General features: G+C 38.8%; 2 protein-coding genes across 4 annotated transcripts; one reads left to right on the top strand and one right to left on the bottom strand.

Moving 5' to 3' along the window:
- The first annotated feature begins 656 nt into the window (after positions 1-656).
- LOC105043926 (probable ADP-ribosylation factor GTPase-activating protein AGD8) lies at positions 657-10,411 on the top strand. 3 transcript variants are annotated; one of them, XM_073255528.1, is made up of 7 exons: positions 657-870; positions 1,114-1,226; positions 4,183-4,639; positions 4,961-5,221; positions 9,020-9,145; positions 9,454-9,555; positions 9,887-10,411. In XM_073255528.1, the coding sequence occupies exons 1-7, from the start codon at positions 802-804 to the stop codon at positions 9,992-9,994; spliced, it is 1,236 nt and encodes a 411-aa protein (XP_073111629.1). In that variant the 5' UTR covers positions 657-801; the 3' UTR covers positions 9,995-10,411. The 3 variants fall into 3 exon arrangements, with proteins under 3 accessions (XP_073111629.1, XP_073111628.1, XP_073111627.1); XM_073255527.1 differs by lacking the exons at positions 657-870; positions 1,114-1,226 and having other exon boundaries at positions 4,169-4,639; positions 9,887-10,008; positions 10,127-10,411; XM_073255526.1 differs by lacking the exons at positions 657-870; positions 1,114-1,226 and having other exon boundaries at positions 4,169-4,639; positions 9,887-10,019; positions 10,127-10,411.
- A 1,918-nt stretch (positions 10,412-12,329) lies between these two features.
- On the bottom strand, positions 12,330-16,091 carry LOC105043925 (uncharacterized). Its single transcript, XM_010921653.4, is given in 13 exon segments — positions 12,330-12,599; positions 12,602-12,961; positions 13,183-13,518; positions 13,521-13,617; positions 13,697-13,816; positions 13,899-14,095; positions 14,098-14,233; positions 14,453-14,625; positions 15,192-15,290; positions 15,293-15,301; positions 15,440-15,560; positions 15,673-15,744; positions 15,829-16,091. Coding segments are annotated over 13 exon segments (1,824 nt in total). The 5' UTR covers positions 15,868-16,091; the 3' UTR covers positions 12,330-12,534.
- Positions 16,092-17,953: the final 1,862 nt, after the last annotated feature.

Below are 17,953 nucleotides of genomic sequence, written 5' to 3'. Positions count from 1 at the left end.
TTTTGTCAGCAACCTATTTTTTCTTCTTTTCTTCCTTCCTATCCTCTTTTGCTTCTCCTCCAAATCATTTCTCACTGGCAGCTCCTTTCCTCTCCTCCTTTTTCTCTTCATCAACTTTTTCTTCTCATCCATATTTTTTTCTTTCTTCAAGCCCATTCATCAGTATGGAGCATATTCTTTTCTTTCTCCAAGCCCATCCATGAGTATAGAGCATTCTATCAATTGAGAGGAAAGCTAATACCATTTATTGATAAGTAAATGGTTGAGCCATATTAAAACATATTGATAACTAGATCAATCAATTTGATACATTTTAAAATATAAGAGATGTAAATGAATTAAATTAAAATTATAGTGATATTTTTATATTTTTATTTTTTAGATTAAAAAAATTTAATTGAAAGATATATATATATATTTTTTAATTACGATGTTACCAAACAGAGCCAAACTAAAGGTGCTGCACGGCTAGAAAGCAAAGTGCCATCTAATTTCCTCGTTTCATCGACCGGAGGCCTGCCAACCTTTCTACACCGCCGCCGCCACGAATCGCACCGCTTGTGGGCTCGCAATTGTAGAAAGTTAACAAATCCTCTAGCGGAAGGAATTCAATAAAAGGTTTAATTATTCATCAATTCAACCTCATTTTAATTCGCGCAACCAAGATCCCCACATCCCCAGTGGAGGTTCTCTCCCCCCGGCCCACCTCATCTCCTCCTCTCAGGAAAAAAAGATAAGAAAACCCTCTCTCTCTCTCCCCGCTCAAATCGAATTGAACCCCTCCTCTGTCTCATCGCGGCCATGGCTTCCGAAAACTTCACCGACAAGAACGTGGTTTTCAAAAAGCTCAAATCTAAGTCGGAGAACAAGGTAATCTTTTCAGGCTCTTCTCTTTCTTTTTCCACTTCTTCGTCTTTTTTGCTTTTGTTCCCCCTTATATGGGAATCAATCTCCTAGGTTGATCCTTATAGATTTGCTTGGTGTTCGCCTCAAGTTCGATCACTTTTTTTTCCTGAAAACCGATTAGATTTTGAGGATCTGGTTCGGGAACTCTAGATCCCGGCGGGATCCTCCAGATCTGATCGCTTCTGACCGTGGATCTGTCCGTCTCAGATATGCTTTGATTGCAACGCCAAGAACCCTACGTGGGCGTCGGTGACATACGGGATCTTCCTCTGCCTTGACTGCTCGGCCATCCACCGTAGCCTCGGCGTGCACATAAGCTTGTGAGGTATGGGATTGTCATTGTCTATTGTTGTTTTATTTAACGAGGCAACTTCTAGGGTTCCCTTCATGTCCTTGTGGTTCTATTCGGTTTTTCTCTGATTAATTTGAAGGCCGTTTCTGAATTTTCAACCATCGTCCCTTTCAAAACCCTGAGGTGATGATGTTGCTATCGCTGCAAATCTTTATGCCATTTTTTATTTTTATTTTTATTCTAGGGTTCTCCTTCATGACCTTGTGGTTCAATTCGATGTTTCTCTGATTAATTTGAAGTCTGTTTCTGAATTTTCAACTATCGTCCTTTTCAAAACCCTGAGGCGATGATGTTTCTATCGATGCAAATCCTCATTCCAGTTGAGGTGATGATGTTTTAAAACCTTGAGGCGATGATGTTGCCATCGCTGCAAATCTGCATGCCATCTTTTTTGAACTCCTTGAGGCGATGATGTAGCTATCGCTGCAAATCTGTATGCCATCTTTTTTGAAGATGTTTGTTGTTGTTTCAAAACCTTGAGGCGATGATGTTGCTATCGCTGCAAATCAGTATGCCATCCTTTTGTGACAGTTTGGGGGGATGATGTTGCTATCGCTGCAAATCTGTATGCCATCGTTTTTGAAGATGTTCAAAGCCTTAAAACATGCAACTCTGGAATTATGTGCATGATAAGATGAAACTGACTATAGGTAAACCCCGATGCATGATGAATGAGTAGACAGTATTGACATGACATTCCCTTCCCATCAATGGAACTTGAGATCAAGCTAATCAGATGTTAATAGAATTCTTGATCAAGGCATATTTTGATTTCTAACGGAACAATGTATATTGTGCAAATGGTTCTTGCATGTCTAGTATAGATTGTAGGATACAGAAGAGGCAGCTTCACCGGTGTTAAAATTTGCTTTGACTATTAGAAAATTCAAGTAATCTAAGCCAGTTTGGTTATGGTAAAAGGCCCAAAAAAAGGAAAAATCAATCCTTGGTCTTGACATTTAAGGTTCTAGGATGGGTGCAAGCTTGTGGCAACATGATAGAAGTGAAAGTTCAATTACTTATAATAGAAGAAAGTAGAGAGGGGAGAAAGCGAATGTTTGTTGCTAGAAGTCTATTACTAAGACAGGTTTTAAGGGCTTTTGTTTTGATAAATCTTTAGACTTTGGGATTATTTTCAGTTTGATATTCATCATGTAATGCATGCAAAGCAGGTTCTGCCTTGGTAGAAATATACCTAAAACCAAGTTTTGCATGTGAAATCTCGAATAGCTTATCTTGATTGGGTTTTGTCTAACAAGAAGTTTTAGCTAGGGATCAATATGCTAACTAATCCGCTCTATCGAAGGTATGCCATATTGTAGTAAACCGGATGCTACAGGATATACCATACCATACTACTAAACTATTATGTGGTATAGGGGGGGCTCATATCAGGTGTATTGACATTGTAACAAGGTGCTCTGGTACAGGGCTCAGTACCAAGACGACGTACATTGGTTTTATCAAACAAAGTATAACAAAGCAAATAAGCTCAATTTTCAAGATTTAAGCTGCAGGGAACCATGTAATGAATAAAATAATGATGATATAATTAATGAGTAATATGCACTCAATTTTTTTTAAAAAAATATATATATACTGCAATAAAAGCTGAGAACAAGTGCAAATGGATATTCTTTTATTCTCTTGACATCAAATGCCAGGGAGGTCTGCACAAATCTTCCTTCAACTAATTCAAGGTGATACATGATTAGGACATGACGAATATGATGAGAAAATCGTGGTCTCAGAGGTTCACTCTTCTTGTCACGTCATGTACTCCCAATGCTTTAACGCATTGTGATAAACTCCCCAACCACTGACGCGTGTATTGTGACATACTGGGGGAGTGAAGCTGGTAGAGCGGATCAACCATAGTGTAATTCTCAAATAAGAAGCATAGAGGAAAAGGTAACATCTTGAGTGAAGAGCTAGGCTTAAAATTGCTGATTCAGCAATACCTCAAACCTTGTTTGATGATCACATGATTGGCCTTTGTAAAGATGAATTAATTAATTTTGGTAGGTGGAGAGGGCATTCACCTAACTTACTCTATCTCATTCATGTTGAAAAATTTCTTTAATTATGCTATGCATGTGGTGGCAAAGGCATGTTTTAGTTATACAAGTGTAATTGTTAAGTATGAAAAAGCTTGACAGTGATCAGTAGTTAACTGGACTGGAGATGACTTCTTGTTTGATGTAAGATGTTTGCATGGCAAAGAATACCGAGTGGGTTATCGTATTTGGAAGTTTTCAGTTGTCTTGACATACCTTTTACATGACCTGGTGTTCATGGCTATAGCCTATCTATATCAGAACTGCTTGGGGAAAAAAAAAAACTTATGAAGTGAAAGTGAAAGGTTTTTGACTGTTAAGATCTTCTGTTGAATGATAGACCAATTAATTATGGTGTCTGACTGCAAAGAGTCATAAATTTGGAAGGAATGGTACTTCTCTCTGAAGTGCAAGTTTTATAAGGTTGTCACAAATGAAGTTGATCTTAGATACATCAATGGAAAAGAAATATTAATCAGATAGACTGGTAATAACCTTGTCACTGGAAAAGAATCTTCTATCAGCAGGTATAATAAACATGCTTGATATTACTTTGTGTTCAAGTGCTCTTGCTATTGAACTAGAATTGTATATTGCTGTTATAACTGTAGTTTGCTGATCAGATTGGGTTGAATTTGACTTGTAAAGCCTGTTGTAATTACCATAAAAAAGTACCTCATCACTTTGTTTTTGTTCCTTAATTTGTTTTTCTTTCACTTTTTCCTTTCGATGCATTTATATTATTCATGTTTTGGAGGCTATGGTTTTATTATGAATTGAATTAATGTTTTGAATATAGCCTGTTCTTGATTTTTTTTTTTTTTTTTTAAGTTGGGGAAGTTCTTGTATATATTACTCAACTAAGAGTTTTTTTCTTCCCTCTAGGTCTACAAATTTAGACTCATGGACTCCAGAACAGCTGAAGATGATGGCTTTCGGGGGCAACAATCGTGCACAGGTTTTCTTTAAGCAGCATGGATGGACAGATGGTGGCAAAATTGAGGCAAAATATACATCAAGAGCTGCTGATTTGTACAGGCAGATGCTTTCCAAAGAGGTTGCTAAAAGTGTTGCAGAAGATAGTGGCTTGCCTTCATCACCTGTTGTAGCATCCCAGTCATCAGATGCAGTCAATGGTCTTCCGGAGCTCAATCTTGTGGATGTGCCAAAGGAAAATTCAAATGAGAAGCGTGAACCTGAGACTGCTCGATCACCTAAGGCTCCTACCCATTCTGCAGTTATAAGTGCTGCTAAAAAGCCTATTGGTGCGAAGAAGACTGGAAGCAAGACTGGGGGGCTAGGTGTCCGAAGGCTTACTACAAAGGTAAATTTCTGTTCTCATTCTAACAATTATAAATTAAAAGGGAATGAAGTCTGAGGAGCTTTACAAAATTAAAATATGGTTGGGGTTGTGGTGTTTTGGTTGGTTTTAGAAGGAGACCATCGAAATGATTTTGTGGTAGTTGGCCTCCATTTTTTTCCTTTATCATTCTTGTCAGACCTTATGTAGTCATGCGGCTGGGGAGCCACTGTATGTGCCTTTTAGCATGCCCTCAAGATTTATGACTTCTAGTGCAGTACTTTCTAGGCATTACAAAGAAATGACCAGCAACCGTTTTAACCATGCCAAGCATTTAATTTGCAGCCAAACGACAGTCTTTATAACCAGAAACCTGAAGAACCAGCACCTGCTGTAGCATCCTTTACTAATTCCAACATGGCATGTGGCCCATCATTTCCTTCTCGATTTGAGTACATGGAAAACATACCATCTGCTGAGTCTAATTCGGGAAGTGCTCAAGTGGTCAGTCATGTTTCTCCACCAAAATCTTCAAATTTCTTTGCAGACTTTGGAATGGAGAGTGGATTTCAGAAAAAGTCAAGCTCGACTCCAGCAAAAGTAGAGGTAAGTTATATTTAAAAGATTTTTTGACAAAATTATCAGGATTTTTCTTTCATTTGGGTTTTAGTTAGTGGGCTGCATGACTGAAGATAGCCCGCCTCAAATACCCCTAAAACATGCCTGAATTGCACCCAGTCATGCCAAACCACCCACATCTGGGTCTTTTCTGCATGACTTTCCCATTTGGGGCCTGCAATGATAGCCCATGTTTGAAACCATCGGATAACCATGGAATTTTGAATACTTCTTGCCTATTGCATGTCAGGTTCTATTTTGTCTAATGCATCTAATCTAGTTGTAAATTAAACTATTCTCAATTGATGGTAGGAACTTTTTCCATTGGCATGGGGAGAAGTAAAACAGTGAAATGTTGGTCAACATGTCTACTGTAATTTAACAAATTAACATATTGCTCCAGCTTCCTCTAGAAACTAACTAGTTACAGAGGCTGTTGTCTTTCTTAGTTGCCTCTTGCACAGGTTTAATTCATTTCTTTCTCAGGTTAATTCATTTCTGCCTTACCATTTTAATCATGGCAAGCTTTTTGTCTAATTTCTACTTGAACATGTGATGTCTCACGCTTCACTTCATGAAGTCATGTCCCATGGTCATGGTCAGTCATGTGTATATCTTTGTTGGCTTCCATTACTTTTATGTTCCTGACCTTGCTTGGTTATACATTTAGTCTATAATTTGATATAATTTTTAACCTTTAAAAGTTACCATTTACCATTTTATTTTGTGATCAGAGTTACCAGGTAGCTTTTTCTTCCCCCTCATATGATTCCTAGGAGATATTTCCACATTCTGCTTGAAAACTGATGAACTTGTTGCAACGAAAAGAAACATGTATTAATTCATTGGTTGTATGTAATTATGTGACAAAGTAAGTGCACTTATTTTTTGTTTTAATCACACTTGAGTATCAAATTTATACTGAATGCAAGCATTTGTGCTCTAGTTACACAAGTATGAAATCTATGAGTATTCTGTAAATTATATTGGTTATTTGGTTAATGTTGCTTCTTTCTACCATGAATTTGCATTCCATATTAGCCAAAGTTCATTTTTTTAATGGATTAAAGACTACAGTTCCATGGTTGATGCTATTGAAGAAGCACAATCATTCCTATTATACATGTGCATGTCAGGAATAATATTTACCAAGGTTCGTAGTAAGTGGACGGATTTTGTCTTTCTGGTGTATTATGTATGATGATATATGCGGAATCACAAACATTGTTTGTGAACCTCTTTCTTATTCACTGCTTGTGTCAGATAATTGCAATCATAGTTGCTTGCTCGGAAATGCAATGTCGTTTATTCTCTTTTTAGGAGGGTAGAAGCATACAAAGAACTTGAGGAGAAGTTATTGTTGCCATTATTGGCTTTTCCTCTCTACCTTAACATTTGTAAAAGTAGGATAAGTTGTGGTGGTAAGCATGAGGAAAAAGCTGTATTAAAGGATGGTGATTTTATTTGACTTGAGTCTGCAGTTATACCAAATAGAGTACTGTTGTAGGTAGTGGTATGAGGAGGACAGATCGAATTTCCTAAGTTGGTGTATTAATTGAAGGTGTCATTATGTGATCTTTATAGCCATAGGTTATCTGGGAAGCACCGGACTAATGCTTGGACAGCTAGAGACTGTAATATGAGATTTCAGTAGTGGAAGTCTTCTTTTACTCCCCCAGTTCATGGTTCATGGATATTTCAAGTGCGTGGATATAGTTGATGAGAACCATGACCCGGCCATGGTTAGGGGTTATTTATTCAATGCACCTATTGTTGGACATGTGCCCAAGGGGAATGTTGGGAAAAAGTGATCCAGTTTTGGTCCAGTAGAAGTTTCTCTACCATCATTCTTACTCTGTTCTAATACCTGGATATTTGAAAATTAGCAAGCTTCCCATTTTTGACAAGCTATATTATGTAAAAAATACATCTTTTTCATGGTATTGGGTAACAGGTTATGTTACACAATAAAATGTAGCATAGCCTGTTTGTTATTTCTGGTAGTAACCTTAATACATGCAACTGGTTTCTTATTCAAATGCTATTTCTATCATGTTTCTGTTAGTTGTTAAAGGCTTCGACAAAAATAATCTGTCATGTTTGGGAACCATATATTACCATATAAAATAAGCATGCTTATTTTTCAAAAAATTGTTTGGATGATCATTTTGTTTTGAAATGAGCAATCTCTTCAATATAAAGGAGAACATTCCAAAATCCAAAGAAGTCAGATCATGAACTAAGTAAGTTCCCTAAATTGAAAAAGATTGCTTGGCTCTCAAAGATTTAGCTTTCTGGGCCACTTCTTTAGTAAGGTTGGGAGTTGCAACAAAATCAGGATTAGCTTTATTTCTTGATAGATCATGGAATAAACTCAAGTGATAATTCATATGCCTGACTATGAATCTTGGCATTGTGGAGATGATCATGATGATGAGTGGCAAGTTCTTATTTGAAGAAAATCATTCTGAACTTTTCCGGATTAATTTCATTGCATTTTTGAGGCGAAGGAAATGCAAGGCTCCCAAGTGGGATGGTGATGGTGATGGTGATGTACAGCTGACATTGTTATGGCCTTGCTTACATATTGGGCTATATTGACATTTCATCCAAGAAGCTAGCAGCTCTCATCCATGGCTTATTATTTGTTTAGTGATGTTGGGAAGATGCTCTTTTCATGAATTGAGATGTTTTAGTCAAGATTACCTATTGCACAATTAACCATAGGCCTTACCCTAATTCTTACCTTTTGTAATATTTTAGGTCAACATTGACTTGTAAACTACTGGAAATTTTGGTTACACCACATCCAGGAGCTTCTGCAATCAGCAGTGTTACTTGGACACTTGAGGGTTTTAGGATCTGTGGGGCGTCATCACTTATTGCTACGTGATATCTACATGACACTGCTTAACATTTGATGTAATCAAGGAAGAAAATTGTCTTGATGTGCATGGGAGGATGATTTAGGTGCAATTGAGTCAATCTTAGGAGATTAAGTAGGATATTTTTGTTTGTACTAGGTGATTATATGATGGGGTGTTGAGATTAGAAGTTGTGATCTTTATAATTAACGTTATACCGACTTTTGTTTCTGTGGGCCATAACTTACTCCAGCTAAATTAATTGGGGGTAACTTGGAGGATGGATAAGGTGCTGCAATTACATAGGGCTAGCCAAGAGATGAAACCTTTTGCTATCTTCCCTTTTCTAGTCTGTAAGTATGTGGGCAAAGTTTTTGCTTTGTTTCTTTCTTGTTTCTGGAGACAAAAATGAAAAGAGTCCTGTGCTTTGGAGTCCTAGTTTATTAAGGAATAAGAAGTCTATTTATGGTTCAAGTAGTGCAAGGTTATTCTAGTGTTCACTAATTTTGGCAGTACAGATCTTTGCTCATGTCCCGTTTCTATTGTTTTGGGATATTTTACTTAATGTCTGGGCATTTGTGGGCTAAGGATTAACCTAAGATCATGAATATGATGAGAAGGATTAACCTTGTTTGAGAACATGAGAACTTTTAGTCAAATATTCAGTTGCATTAAAATGGCTGTCTTAAATGATACCCATTTTGTTTCCCAGTAAATGTTTAGGCACTATCATAATGTCCACTGTATGTTATAAGATATGGTTCTTTTACCAATCATAATTAGATCCACAAATCTGTTGGTTTATGCAGTGGATAACTATATAATGGGCATTCCAAATTATTTGGCACCTGATCTTGTTGTAGGACATCTAATTTATGCTCTGTGATTTTTAGTTTGTTTAAGCTCTCATGATGATTTTCAGATCCAGGAAAGTAATGAAGCAAGGCAGAAATTTTCAAATGCAAAATCAATTTCATCAGCCCAATTCTTTGGTGATCAGAACAAAGATGTTGATAAGGATGCTCAAACCTCCCTGCAAAAGTTCTCGGTATGCTCTCTTGCTGTTGTCACAAACCTTGCTGAAATCTTATATACAGATGCTCAGGATATCTAACATTAGTAGAGTTCGGTATATATAATATCAATGTTACATTAGTTGCATAATGATTTGTGTAAAATCCTGTTTCTCATCTCTGGATCTCTGCTTGTTAATTTTATTGCATTCTGTTGCGGACTGTTGGGCAGATCAACTGTGATTTGGATGTTATTTTCTTCAACTATCGGATTCTAAATATTAATGCTTAAGAAGTTGGATTACTGTTCAAAAGCCACTGGTTTTAACATACCTCTATGTAGGGCTCAACTTCCATTTCAAGTGCTGATCTCTTTGGTTACGATAGGAATGATTCTCAACTTGACCTCAGTGCAGCAGATCTTATTAACCGAATTTCCTTCCAGGTACTTTCTTGAACATGAGATATTATATGATGATTGATTAGTTCCGGAAGGTTCCACTTGATAGGTCAGCATCAGAAATGCAGACTGTCCATGAGTGTCTTGAAATGATTCAACATGAGGGTGATGAGTGGTCTTTATATTTTGTTCACATTCCATGCCTGCAATTTGCTACCACAGTGGCGTTGCCTTTACAACCTTAATTATTTCTTGAGAATGAAACTATCAAATTTGATGGCTTTAGTGTAGGCCTGAAGTTTTTTCACGAATGCCTCCAGGTGTTTGCAGTTTGTATTTTATCCAATGATTTTCTTCAATATCTTGTTTTGCTCAGGCATCACAGGATATATCCTCCCTCAAGAACATAGCCGGGGAGACTGGGAAGAGATTGACATCTTTAGCCTCCAGCCTTATCAACGATCTTCAGGATAGAATCCTCTGAGTGTGCTTCATGAGGTCACAGTCATGTACATGCCTAAAGAACAGCTACTTTTTCAAATACTGGATCAATCTCAACGTCACGGGAGGTTGCTAGTTTACTGTCTTAGATTTGTCTCATAAATTTTTTTCGCAGATATACATTGTTCATCCATCCAAGTTTCTGTGCGTGACCAACTTTTGTAGCATGGAAGCATAGGAGCCTGTAGAACCCATGTCGGAATGGATTTTATACCTTAAAGCTCTGAAAAGTTTGGGGCTTGTATTTATGGACTGGGCAAATTTGATGCCTGAAAAGTTGCAGATGTTTTTTGTCATTTGTTTTATTTATGTTTATGTGCTGGACCTCTGCAGTGGAGTTGACAATTTTTTTCATTGCAAAATATTATGGAAGCAGTGATAGGAATTCATTTCGCATGCAGCTCTGGGCGTGAAACCGATAAGAATGTCCGTTAAGCTGCGAAGGCAAATGTTACCGTGCCTTTAAAGGAAACAGGATCCCTCTGTTTTGTGTTTGTGCGGATCCTGGGTACCACAGTCTAGGATCATTAGTGCTGGTTAACCTAATTGGGAAGGACATTACTGCAGTTGTCACTATTGGCTTTGGGTTTGTCTTGTTGGCATTTGAATTGGTACGACTAATATTGGATGTGGCTCCCTGCCTTGAAAGGAAAATCCAGGTGGTATACTAGTCCTAACTTTGATTGTTATTTGTCCTATTTGTTCCAACTGGAGTTGTTTCAAGGTGGTGTAATTTGTTCCGACTGCTATTGTTGATGAAATTAGGTTCGAAAGGATTCCCTATTTGTCGTTAAAATTTCAGGGACTTTTAGTCGGTAGCCAGATGCTATTATCGGCCGTTCTCGATCATGGTTCAAACTATAAAACTTGTTGAGACCGGGATTGGCGCCCATAACCTGTGACCGAATCTTGCTCTCTCTTGGCTTCAAAGTGCCGAGAGTTTTAGCTTGCCCCATTCTACCTGTATGATATTTGAAGGCTTGAGAATTCCTGCCTTCATCTTTTAGCAGCTCAAATGCTGTGGAAACAATTTGTCGACCAACAAGATAAGATAGTCTCCATTGGCGTAACCATTTGGATTTACGACCTCGGTGGATTTTTGACCTGATTGTTTGCTTGAGGTCCAACAATCTCCCACGTCATTGGATCTACTCGGATAAGTACCGATAATAAGCACTGATGATGTTTAAAGATGAAGTAACAAATCCAACTATTTGAGAAATTATAACCAATGACCTAAAAGATCAGGAGTCACAATGATGCTGTACCATATGTGGACGGTTATAGCATGCGAAGAGCGCATTAACTACTTATAATGGAGAAATCATGAGTTACTTGTAATGGAGAAATCATGGTAATTAACTCTTACGTTCCCACATTTCAAGGGATGGGATTACAGAATAATGGTAACTTCCACCTCTTTATAGAGGTAAGAGAAGGATTAGGATAAGTTTTTTTTGGCTAACAAGATTACTGGCTTTAAACTCTGGTTCTTTCTTTCTATTATTCCATGGACTCTGGCTGATTCAAGTATCGAAAAGTCTGCTGTCGAGATAAATACCGGCAAGAAGACTTATTTGTAAAAATGCCTTTGCAATAGGAGTAAGGTACAACTTATTTTGAGATCTCCACCGGAGTTTAGCAGTAATAGTCCCTCACAAGTTACAAGAGAAAATGAAGCTTGAAACTAATTGAATGGATACAAGTTATCTTGGTGGTTATACCATGCTTAAAAATTAGAGGTTTCGGTTCAACTCTAGCGGTCTATCTGAAGATGGACAGCAACATGCAAACGACAGTAAACTCTTCGGGTGGAAGAATTACTGGGAAAACTTGAAACACGTTGGGATGTTATTATATAATAGAAATAGAAACCAATAAAATATATCAGTTTTTAGTATCGTTTTTTTGCCGGGTTGTTGGAACCGGGCTTATGGGAAAAAAACTAGAAGCTGTCAAATTTCTTGAAATCACAGCCGAAGTAGATACATGGCCCACCCCAAGTATTGCACGTCGAAGTGGATGCCGGGCGCAAGAAGCAAGAGAATTATTTCACAATTACGAGTTGAGATAGACTCGGAAACGAGAAAGCGAAGGGTGATATTCCATTAGATCATCAATGACAGTAAAGTGCAGACTGTACGTCATTTTGGATAAATGCTTATAAAACCTTCTAAAACGGACCAGTTTTTAAGCCTTGCGTACTTTCTGGAGCTGTGAATAAACTGCTATTTCGCCCACTAGATTCATGTATTTTATGTAACACTCTTGAGTCTCTGAGAACCTAAGAGCCAAATTATTTACCTCAAGGAAGAATATAAGAAGAAGGAAAAGTCATGCAAGAACTAAAAATAATCTTTTTAACTAAGTTATACAGAAGATGGAGCATTTGGACAAGAATGGGTTAAAAGTTAGAAAACATCCACATAAGTTTTAGCGAACCTTTAACTAGAAAAGGAGCTTTAGATGGAAGGATTGTTAATTATGTCGCCCGAATATGAGAAGGCAGATGTGGCTGCCAGGCTAATCATCTGACTGACGAGAGACAAGCTCAAGATCCGATTCGGAGTCATCTATAAACAAACCAGTCTGATAGAGCGAGGGCTAAGGCTCTGGCGAGATATAGACGTTAACTGTGCTGCCGTTACTGCTTTCCTGGGAGAGCCATCCTCAACATCGGCATGATGTGAATCAAAATGCGCTCTCATTCTTTTCTTAGTGGGACGCTGGCTTTTATCCTGAAGAGGCCGCTTATGTAAAGGCTTGTGCTGCGTGGCAAGGCAGGCCAGAATGCTTGACCTCCGTGAACTAGGCATGCCTCTCACCAATCTTTTGAGTAGCTCGTTCATGGGTACATCCTTCATGGTGTCGAGGATGGGTATCCCTACTTTCTTAGGGACCTTCAATTCCTTTTGGAATTGTGGAAAAAAGTGATTCTCCTTCTCATCTTCTGTAAAATTATGGCACAAAAGGTAAAAAGAATATATAATAAATGAATATCGTTGCCTTCAACGTAAAAATTATCACTTGATCTCAAACAAGAAAATGGATAATGATGAAAGGAAATAGCCATGTGTAACAATAAGAGCAATATAAGCCAACAATCTAGAAAGCTGCTTTCAATATGAAGAGATCTTAATATTCTAACTACTTTTGATGGGAAAACCTTACCCAATGGCTCATCTTGGAAAATATCAGTGATATGTTGATTGGAGGTGGACTCTTTGGTGCGTTTTATGATAAACTTGTCTGGCATAGCTTTGTAAGATCCTTCATCGAGGCTCCTGTGGTAGCGAGCGCTAGGAGTTGCAACATGGCATCTTTCTTCATCTATAACAGAAGAAAAATTAGAGCATTGACTGGGGTCATTATCCTTCCCCTGTATTCCTCTTGAACTGCTGCAACTAGTCTCTCCACTAGAAGGGGAAACAAGATCTCTATCTATATGATCCAACACAGATACTGGGGAAGCATCATTGCTGTCATCCAGGTGGGGTACCTTCTGTGCTCCATTAAAGTTGAAAACCAGGGTGAGGATCCCTGCTTTATATAGAAAAGGATAAAGGCTGATTCGTTTAAGACATGGGTTTCAGAAACTCTGGTCACCTGCAACAGACATGGAATCATTAGAATCATAAGCATAAGCATACCCAAGTAATAGATAAAATATTGGTAGAACACTTGCCTCAGAATCATTCATTTGGTACCACGCTGTTGGAGAGGAACGAACAAAGCAGTAATAATGCCCAGAATAAGGTGAACCATCATGCACCAGGACTGCATATAGGTCATATTTTAGCTTCACCTGCCATGTAAAGCATGCTAGATGATCAGAACTTATTTGTGGCACCAAAATGTACTCAGTTGGGTATAGAAGGGATGTTTACCCCATCCTCTGGGCAACTAAGAAAAGGATTCAAGTCCAGCTCCAATGGATAATCCACAAACTTTTCAATCTTCGTAGCGAAAAAGCCAATGCTCTTGAATCGTTTGAGTTGAAGTGCAACGACTTCTGGAGCTTGGTCGAGCTTAAGTTGCTTCTCCACCAACACCTGAGCCTTGCAGCCTTCACAGGTGAACTTGGTTCAGGATCATCAATTTTCTCCACCTTGGTGAAAGACACCAGAGCGTCTGTAAGGGTGTCAACATCACCAATCTCCAAGCTGAGATCAAGCAGGGGCTCAAAAGTGTCTGAACAGCGACCACAAGCACAGCATCGCAACTGAACCAATGGAACAGTGATTAAAAGGAACAAAGTTAATATTTGTTAAAAGGAGGTACAGGTACCACACACACACAAAAAAAAAAAAAAAAAAAAAAAAAAAAAAAAAAAAAAAAAAAGAAGAAAAGAAAGAGAAAAAAGAGGAGGTTCAGGAAACTGGCAGCCAAGTTGAAATTCGATTTCTTTATGTGGTGAAAAGGAGGGACTTGCAGCAGTTACCTGGCTTCTGAGACGGCCTCCAAAAACCTGCTTGACAAGGCTGTCTTTCTCTAATGAAGATGGGTGGTCCTTCAAGCTGGGGTCGAGGCAGCAGCTATGCAAGCTATCCAGCAAAGCATGGAGGAATTCATGGGCATCCCCTTCACTCCCCCTCTGAAAACAAGATGATATTTCTGGTATAGGTCAAGAAGAACAAGGTTATACTAACCCTTCATTCCTGAGCAATGAGGAGGCACCTCTCTCTCTCTCTATTTCTCAGCACAAGGAAAAGGTTTATTTAATTTGGATCGAATGAAACCAAATGTGAAGCACCAAGAATCTTCAAATTATCTCTTAGCTCAAGGAATCTACAGAACCGCTACATCTAAGTCTAGAGAAGTTAAAACCCAAGTTAGGATTATATCAAAATAGGGAAACACCCTAATTTCAAACTTCCAACTGTTCCTAGATTATTAGACTACACAAGATTGATTCTAGGGTCATGAATCATCATAGTTGTAATTACAGGCAACAAAAAAGGTAAAGAATCATATCAAGTCAATAATTCAGAATCCAAGTGAGATTCAACTTGAGAATGCTGAAATCAAATATAATTCACCTTTGAACTCTTAACCCCCATCAGATCGAAGAAAATACCGGATAAAATCTAATCAACATATGGACAGATGAATAGAAACTAATCATTCAAAGATCAAACCAAAGAAGACATTTAAAGCAGATGAAGTTATTCAAAGGATACTGTCCAGATTATCAGCAATCCTCGTGGGGGAGATAACGTTTCCTGACTCGAGAATACTGAGGTTGATGTGTTCTCTCAGTGCACAGAAAGAGCAAAATCCCCATTACCTCCTGCAAAAAAATTTTCCCAAATTCTGATGTCTACCAATTCGGAAACAACATAAAAATCCAAACAATAGACGCAAATAAATAAGACATTAAAGACAAAAATCTCAGTCTTTGTACTGAAAGCGGAACCAAATCCAATACCACAACAAGTAGAAGAGTGATCGACGGATTGAAGCTTCTGCACTAAAGGAACCGTATGCGTGAGACACTGAAGAACCGCATTGAGAAAGCACGTGTTCCCTAAATTCCAGAGAGCGGCTCCCTAAGCCAAAACCGCAACAAATAGATTCACGATAAAATCACAAAACACGCAACTGTTACAGGAGAACAAAGATAGAAAAGGGATAGAACTAGTGAAGATTAGGGCTAATTACCACGAGACGGGGCTGATAATTCGAACGAGGCGGCGAAAGACAGGATTTTTCCATGTTTTGCGGATCAGAGTCCTGCAGGATTACCGAAGAAGAAGAAGAAACAATTCAGCAAAAACCCTGAGAAAATACGAAAGAATCTAGAAAAAATATACATACGTTTGGGGGAGCAGGGGGATGAAGTGATTCGGCCTCCATGCCGAGCTAGGGTTTCTTTCTTTATTATATCAACGATATCTTTGGGGCTGCGATCCTAAGTAGAGAAGGGTAAGGTTAGGGCTTTGGAATTTGACACGAGGCTTCCTTTCTTATAAGAAATCGAGACCGGGGGGAGAGGAATTCGCGGCCTTTTGAAAGAGTGGACGCGCCATCGGATTTTGAGGGGATATTTCCCGAGCGCGGCTTCTGATTATTTTCCGAGTCCAGTTCGAAGTTAAACTCTAAACCGCAACGTAAAATTGCACCATTCAAAGAGGACCCAATTACTACCGACGGATCCACGTCACTGGTGGTGCACTGTGGGTGTCTTTTAAAGTCCCCCCGGCCGATCAATTAAAAACTGAGTAGTCTTTTTTTTTTAAAAAAATGTTTATCCAATTATTCCTCACAGACGCCAATGTTTCCGTTACTGAGATGGAATTCTTTCTGAAAATAAATAGCTGGTCCTTTTTTAGATTCTATAGAACTAAAACAATGGAAACTTTGGTGGTGACAGATCACTTAGTTTATCCTATCCAAGAAATAGGAGATTTTTCTTTATTTAAGAACAAATATCAAGAATTACATATAGAATCCACCACCAATATTGTAACTTCAGAACCAGTCTTGACATTGTTTCTGATATTTATCAGTTAAAAAATATTTTTAAAAAAATAGAAAATACTGACTTTTATGTGTGAATGATTTAATAGTGCATGGTTGACATATTTTAGCTTAATGTTTGGTAGCCTGGAATTTCTTTATCTCATTTATGTGAGCCAGTGGTCTTTATACAAATTTGAGATCTCATAAAAGATAAAATTATTGGTTCTTTGTTTATCTATCATATTAATTTAGTCCATAAATATTAGCATTTTATTTTAATCATTCTGCCTATTTTATCTCTTTCTGCATGAAATTGGGCTTTTCTACTTGCATAGTTAGCTCTGTCTAATATACACACCACAAACGAGGTTATTAAACATAAAATAATCATTGGAATTAAAGGTCATACATAAAATTTTCATCTAATAGAATTGAATGTAAAATGGTGATCAATCCAAGAGTAAATCTCAATCATCCCCTCCTACATAGGTGTGTCCAACAATCCATGCATGGATCAACATTGATGATTGACCAACGTATATTCTCATGATCAAACACATGTTCTATTTCCTTTGGTTATCTATAGTTGATAGATGCATCACTTAAGGAAATTCGTAAAGCATGTTTGAACTTCTGACCCCTCAACTGCAGCTAGTGGGATAGGTAGGTTGTAAGTTTGATATTATAACGATATAAACAAGTTTAATAAAATTTCTTAATTTTTTCCATCCAAAAATTGACTCAGTTATAGCCTAACATCAAATATGTACCGTTGCGGCCAATCGCCTCATCGTCCGATCGTCGGGGAACATGCACCTGTAAAAACGAGAAGTCCACACTGACCGGAGGCGGCTCCGGCGGGGACCCTCCGACGGTCAAGTCAGAGAGGTGACTGGGCAACAGTGAAATGAAGACAGAGAGTTCGATCGAGGGAGAGAGGAGGAGAGAGGAAGAGAGAGGAGCGAGCCTGTGGTTTTGGAGTCGAGAAGTGGGGGGAGCGGATCCCTTTCACTGTTGCCCTCCCCGATTTATATAGTGGAGCACGGTATGGCGCCGTCATTAATGACGCAGACAAGTGAGAAATTGTCAACTCACTGTAGATTGTCAGAGTCGCCGTGAAAGTGTCATGTCGCCGTGGGGATGTCAAATCACCAAGGTTGACAATGCCCTCGACGGGACAATGCCCCTAAATGGTCGTGCCGCATGTCGCTGTCAGAACTGACAAGGTCTGGCGGCTGTACGGCGATCAGAGGAGTCGACCGACCCTAGGTCGGTGGCCAGCTGAGTGGCGTCGGGCTCCTCCGTTGGTCGGCGAGTTTTGCATGAGTCGGCCATCAGACCTCCGGGTTCAGTCGATCGGAAAAGGCGCGCCCGACACATCCTCAGTCGGTCGTGAGCCGATGATTGGCCGATGATGGCGTCAGTCGGTCGGTCCGACTGTCAATCGGTCGGTCGGTCCCTCCGACCATCGGTCGGTCGG

This window comes from Elaeis guineensis, chromosome 4 (genome assembly GCF_000442705.2).
Source record: "Elaeis guineensis isolate ETL-2024a chromosome 4, EG11, whole genome shotgun sequence".
Taxonomy (NCBI): domain Eukaryota; kingdom Viridiplantae; phylum Streptophyta; class Magnoliopsida; order Arecales; family Arecaceae; genus Elaeis; species Elaeis guineensis.
The sequence above is the reverse complement of the archived record's forward strand: the minus strand, read 5'-3'. Positions and strand labels throughout refer to the sequence as shown.

Excerpts from the sequence above, each read along its gene's own strand:
- LOC105043926 (XM_073255528.1), top strand. The coding sequence starts at position 802 with ATGGCTTCCGAAAACTTCACCGACAAGAACGTGGTTTTCAAAAAGCTC. Across the intron at positions 871-1,113 it reads AATCTAAGTCGGAGAACAAG|ATATGCTTTGATTGCAACGC; the intron begins GTAATCTTTTCA and ends TGTCCGTCTCAG. Across the intron at positions 1,227-4,182 it reads CTCGGCGTGCACATAAGCTT|TTTTTTTCTTCCCTCTAGGT; the intron begins GTGAGGTATGGG and ends CTCAACTAAGAG.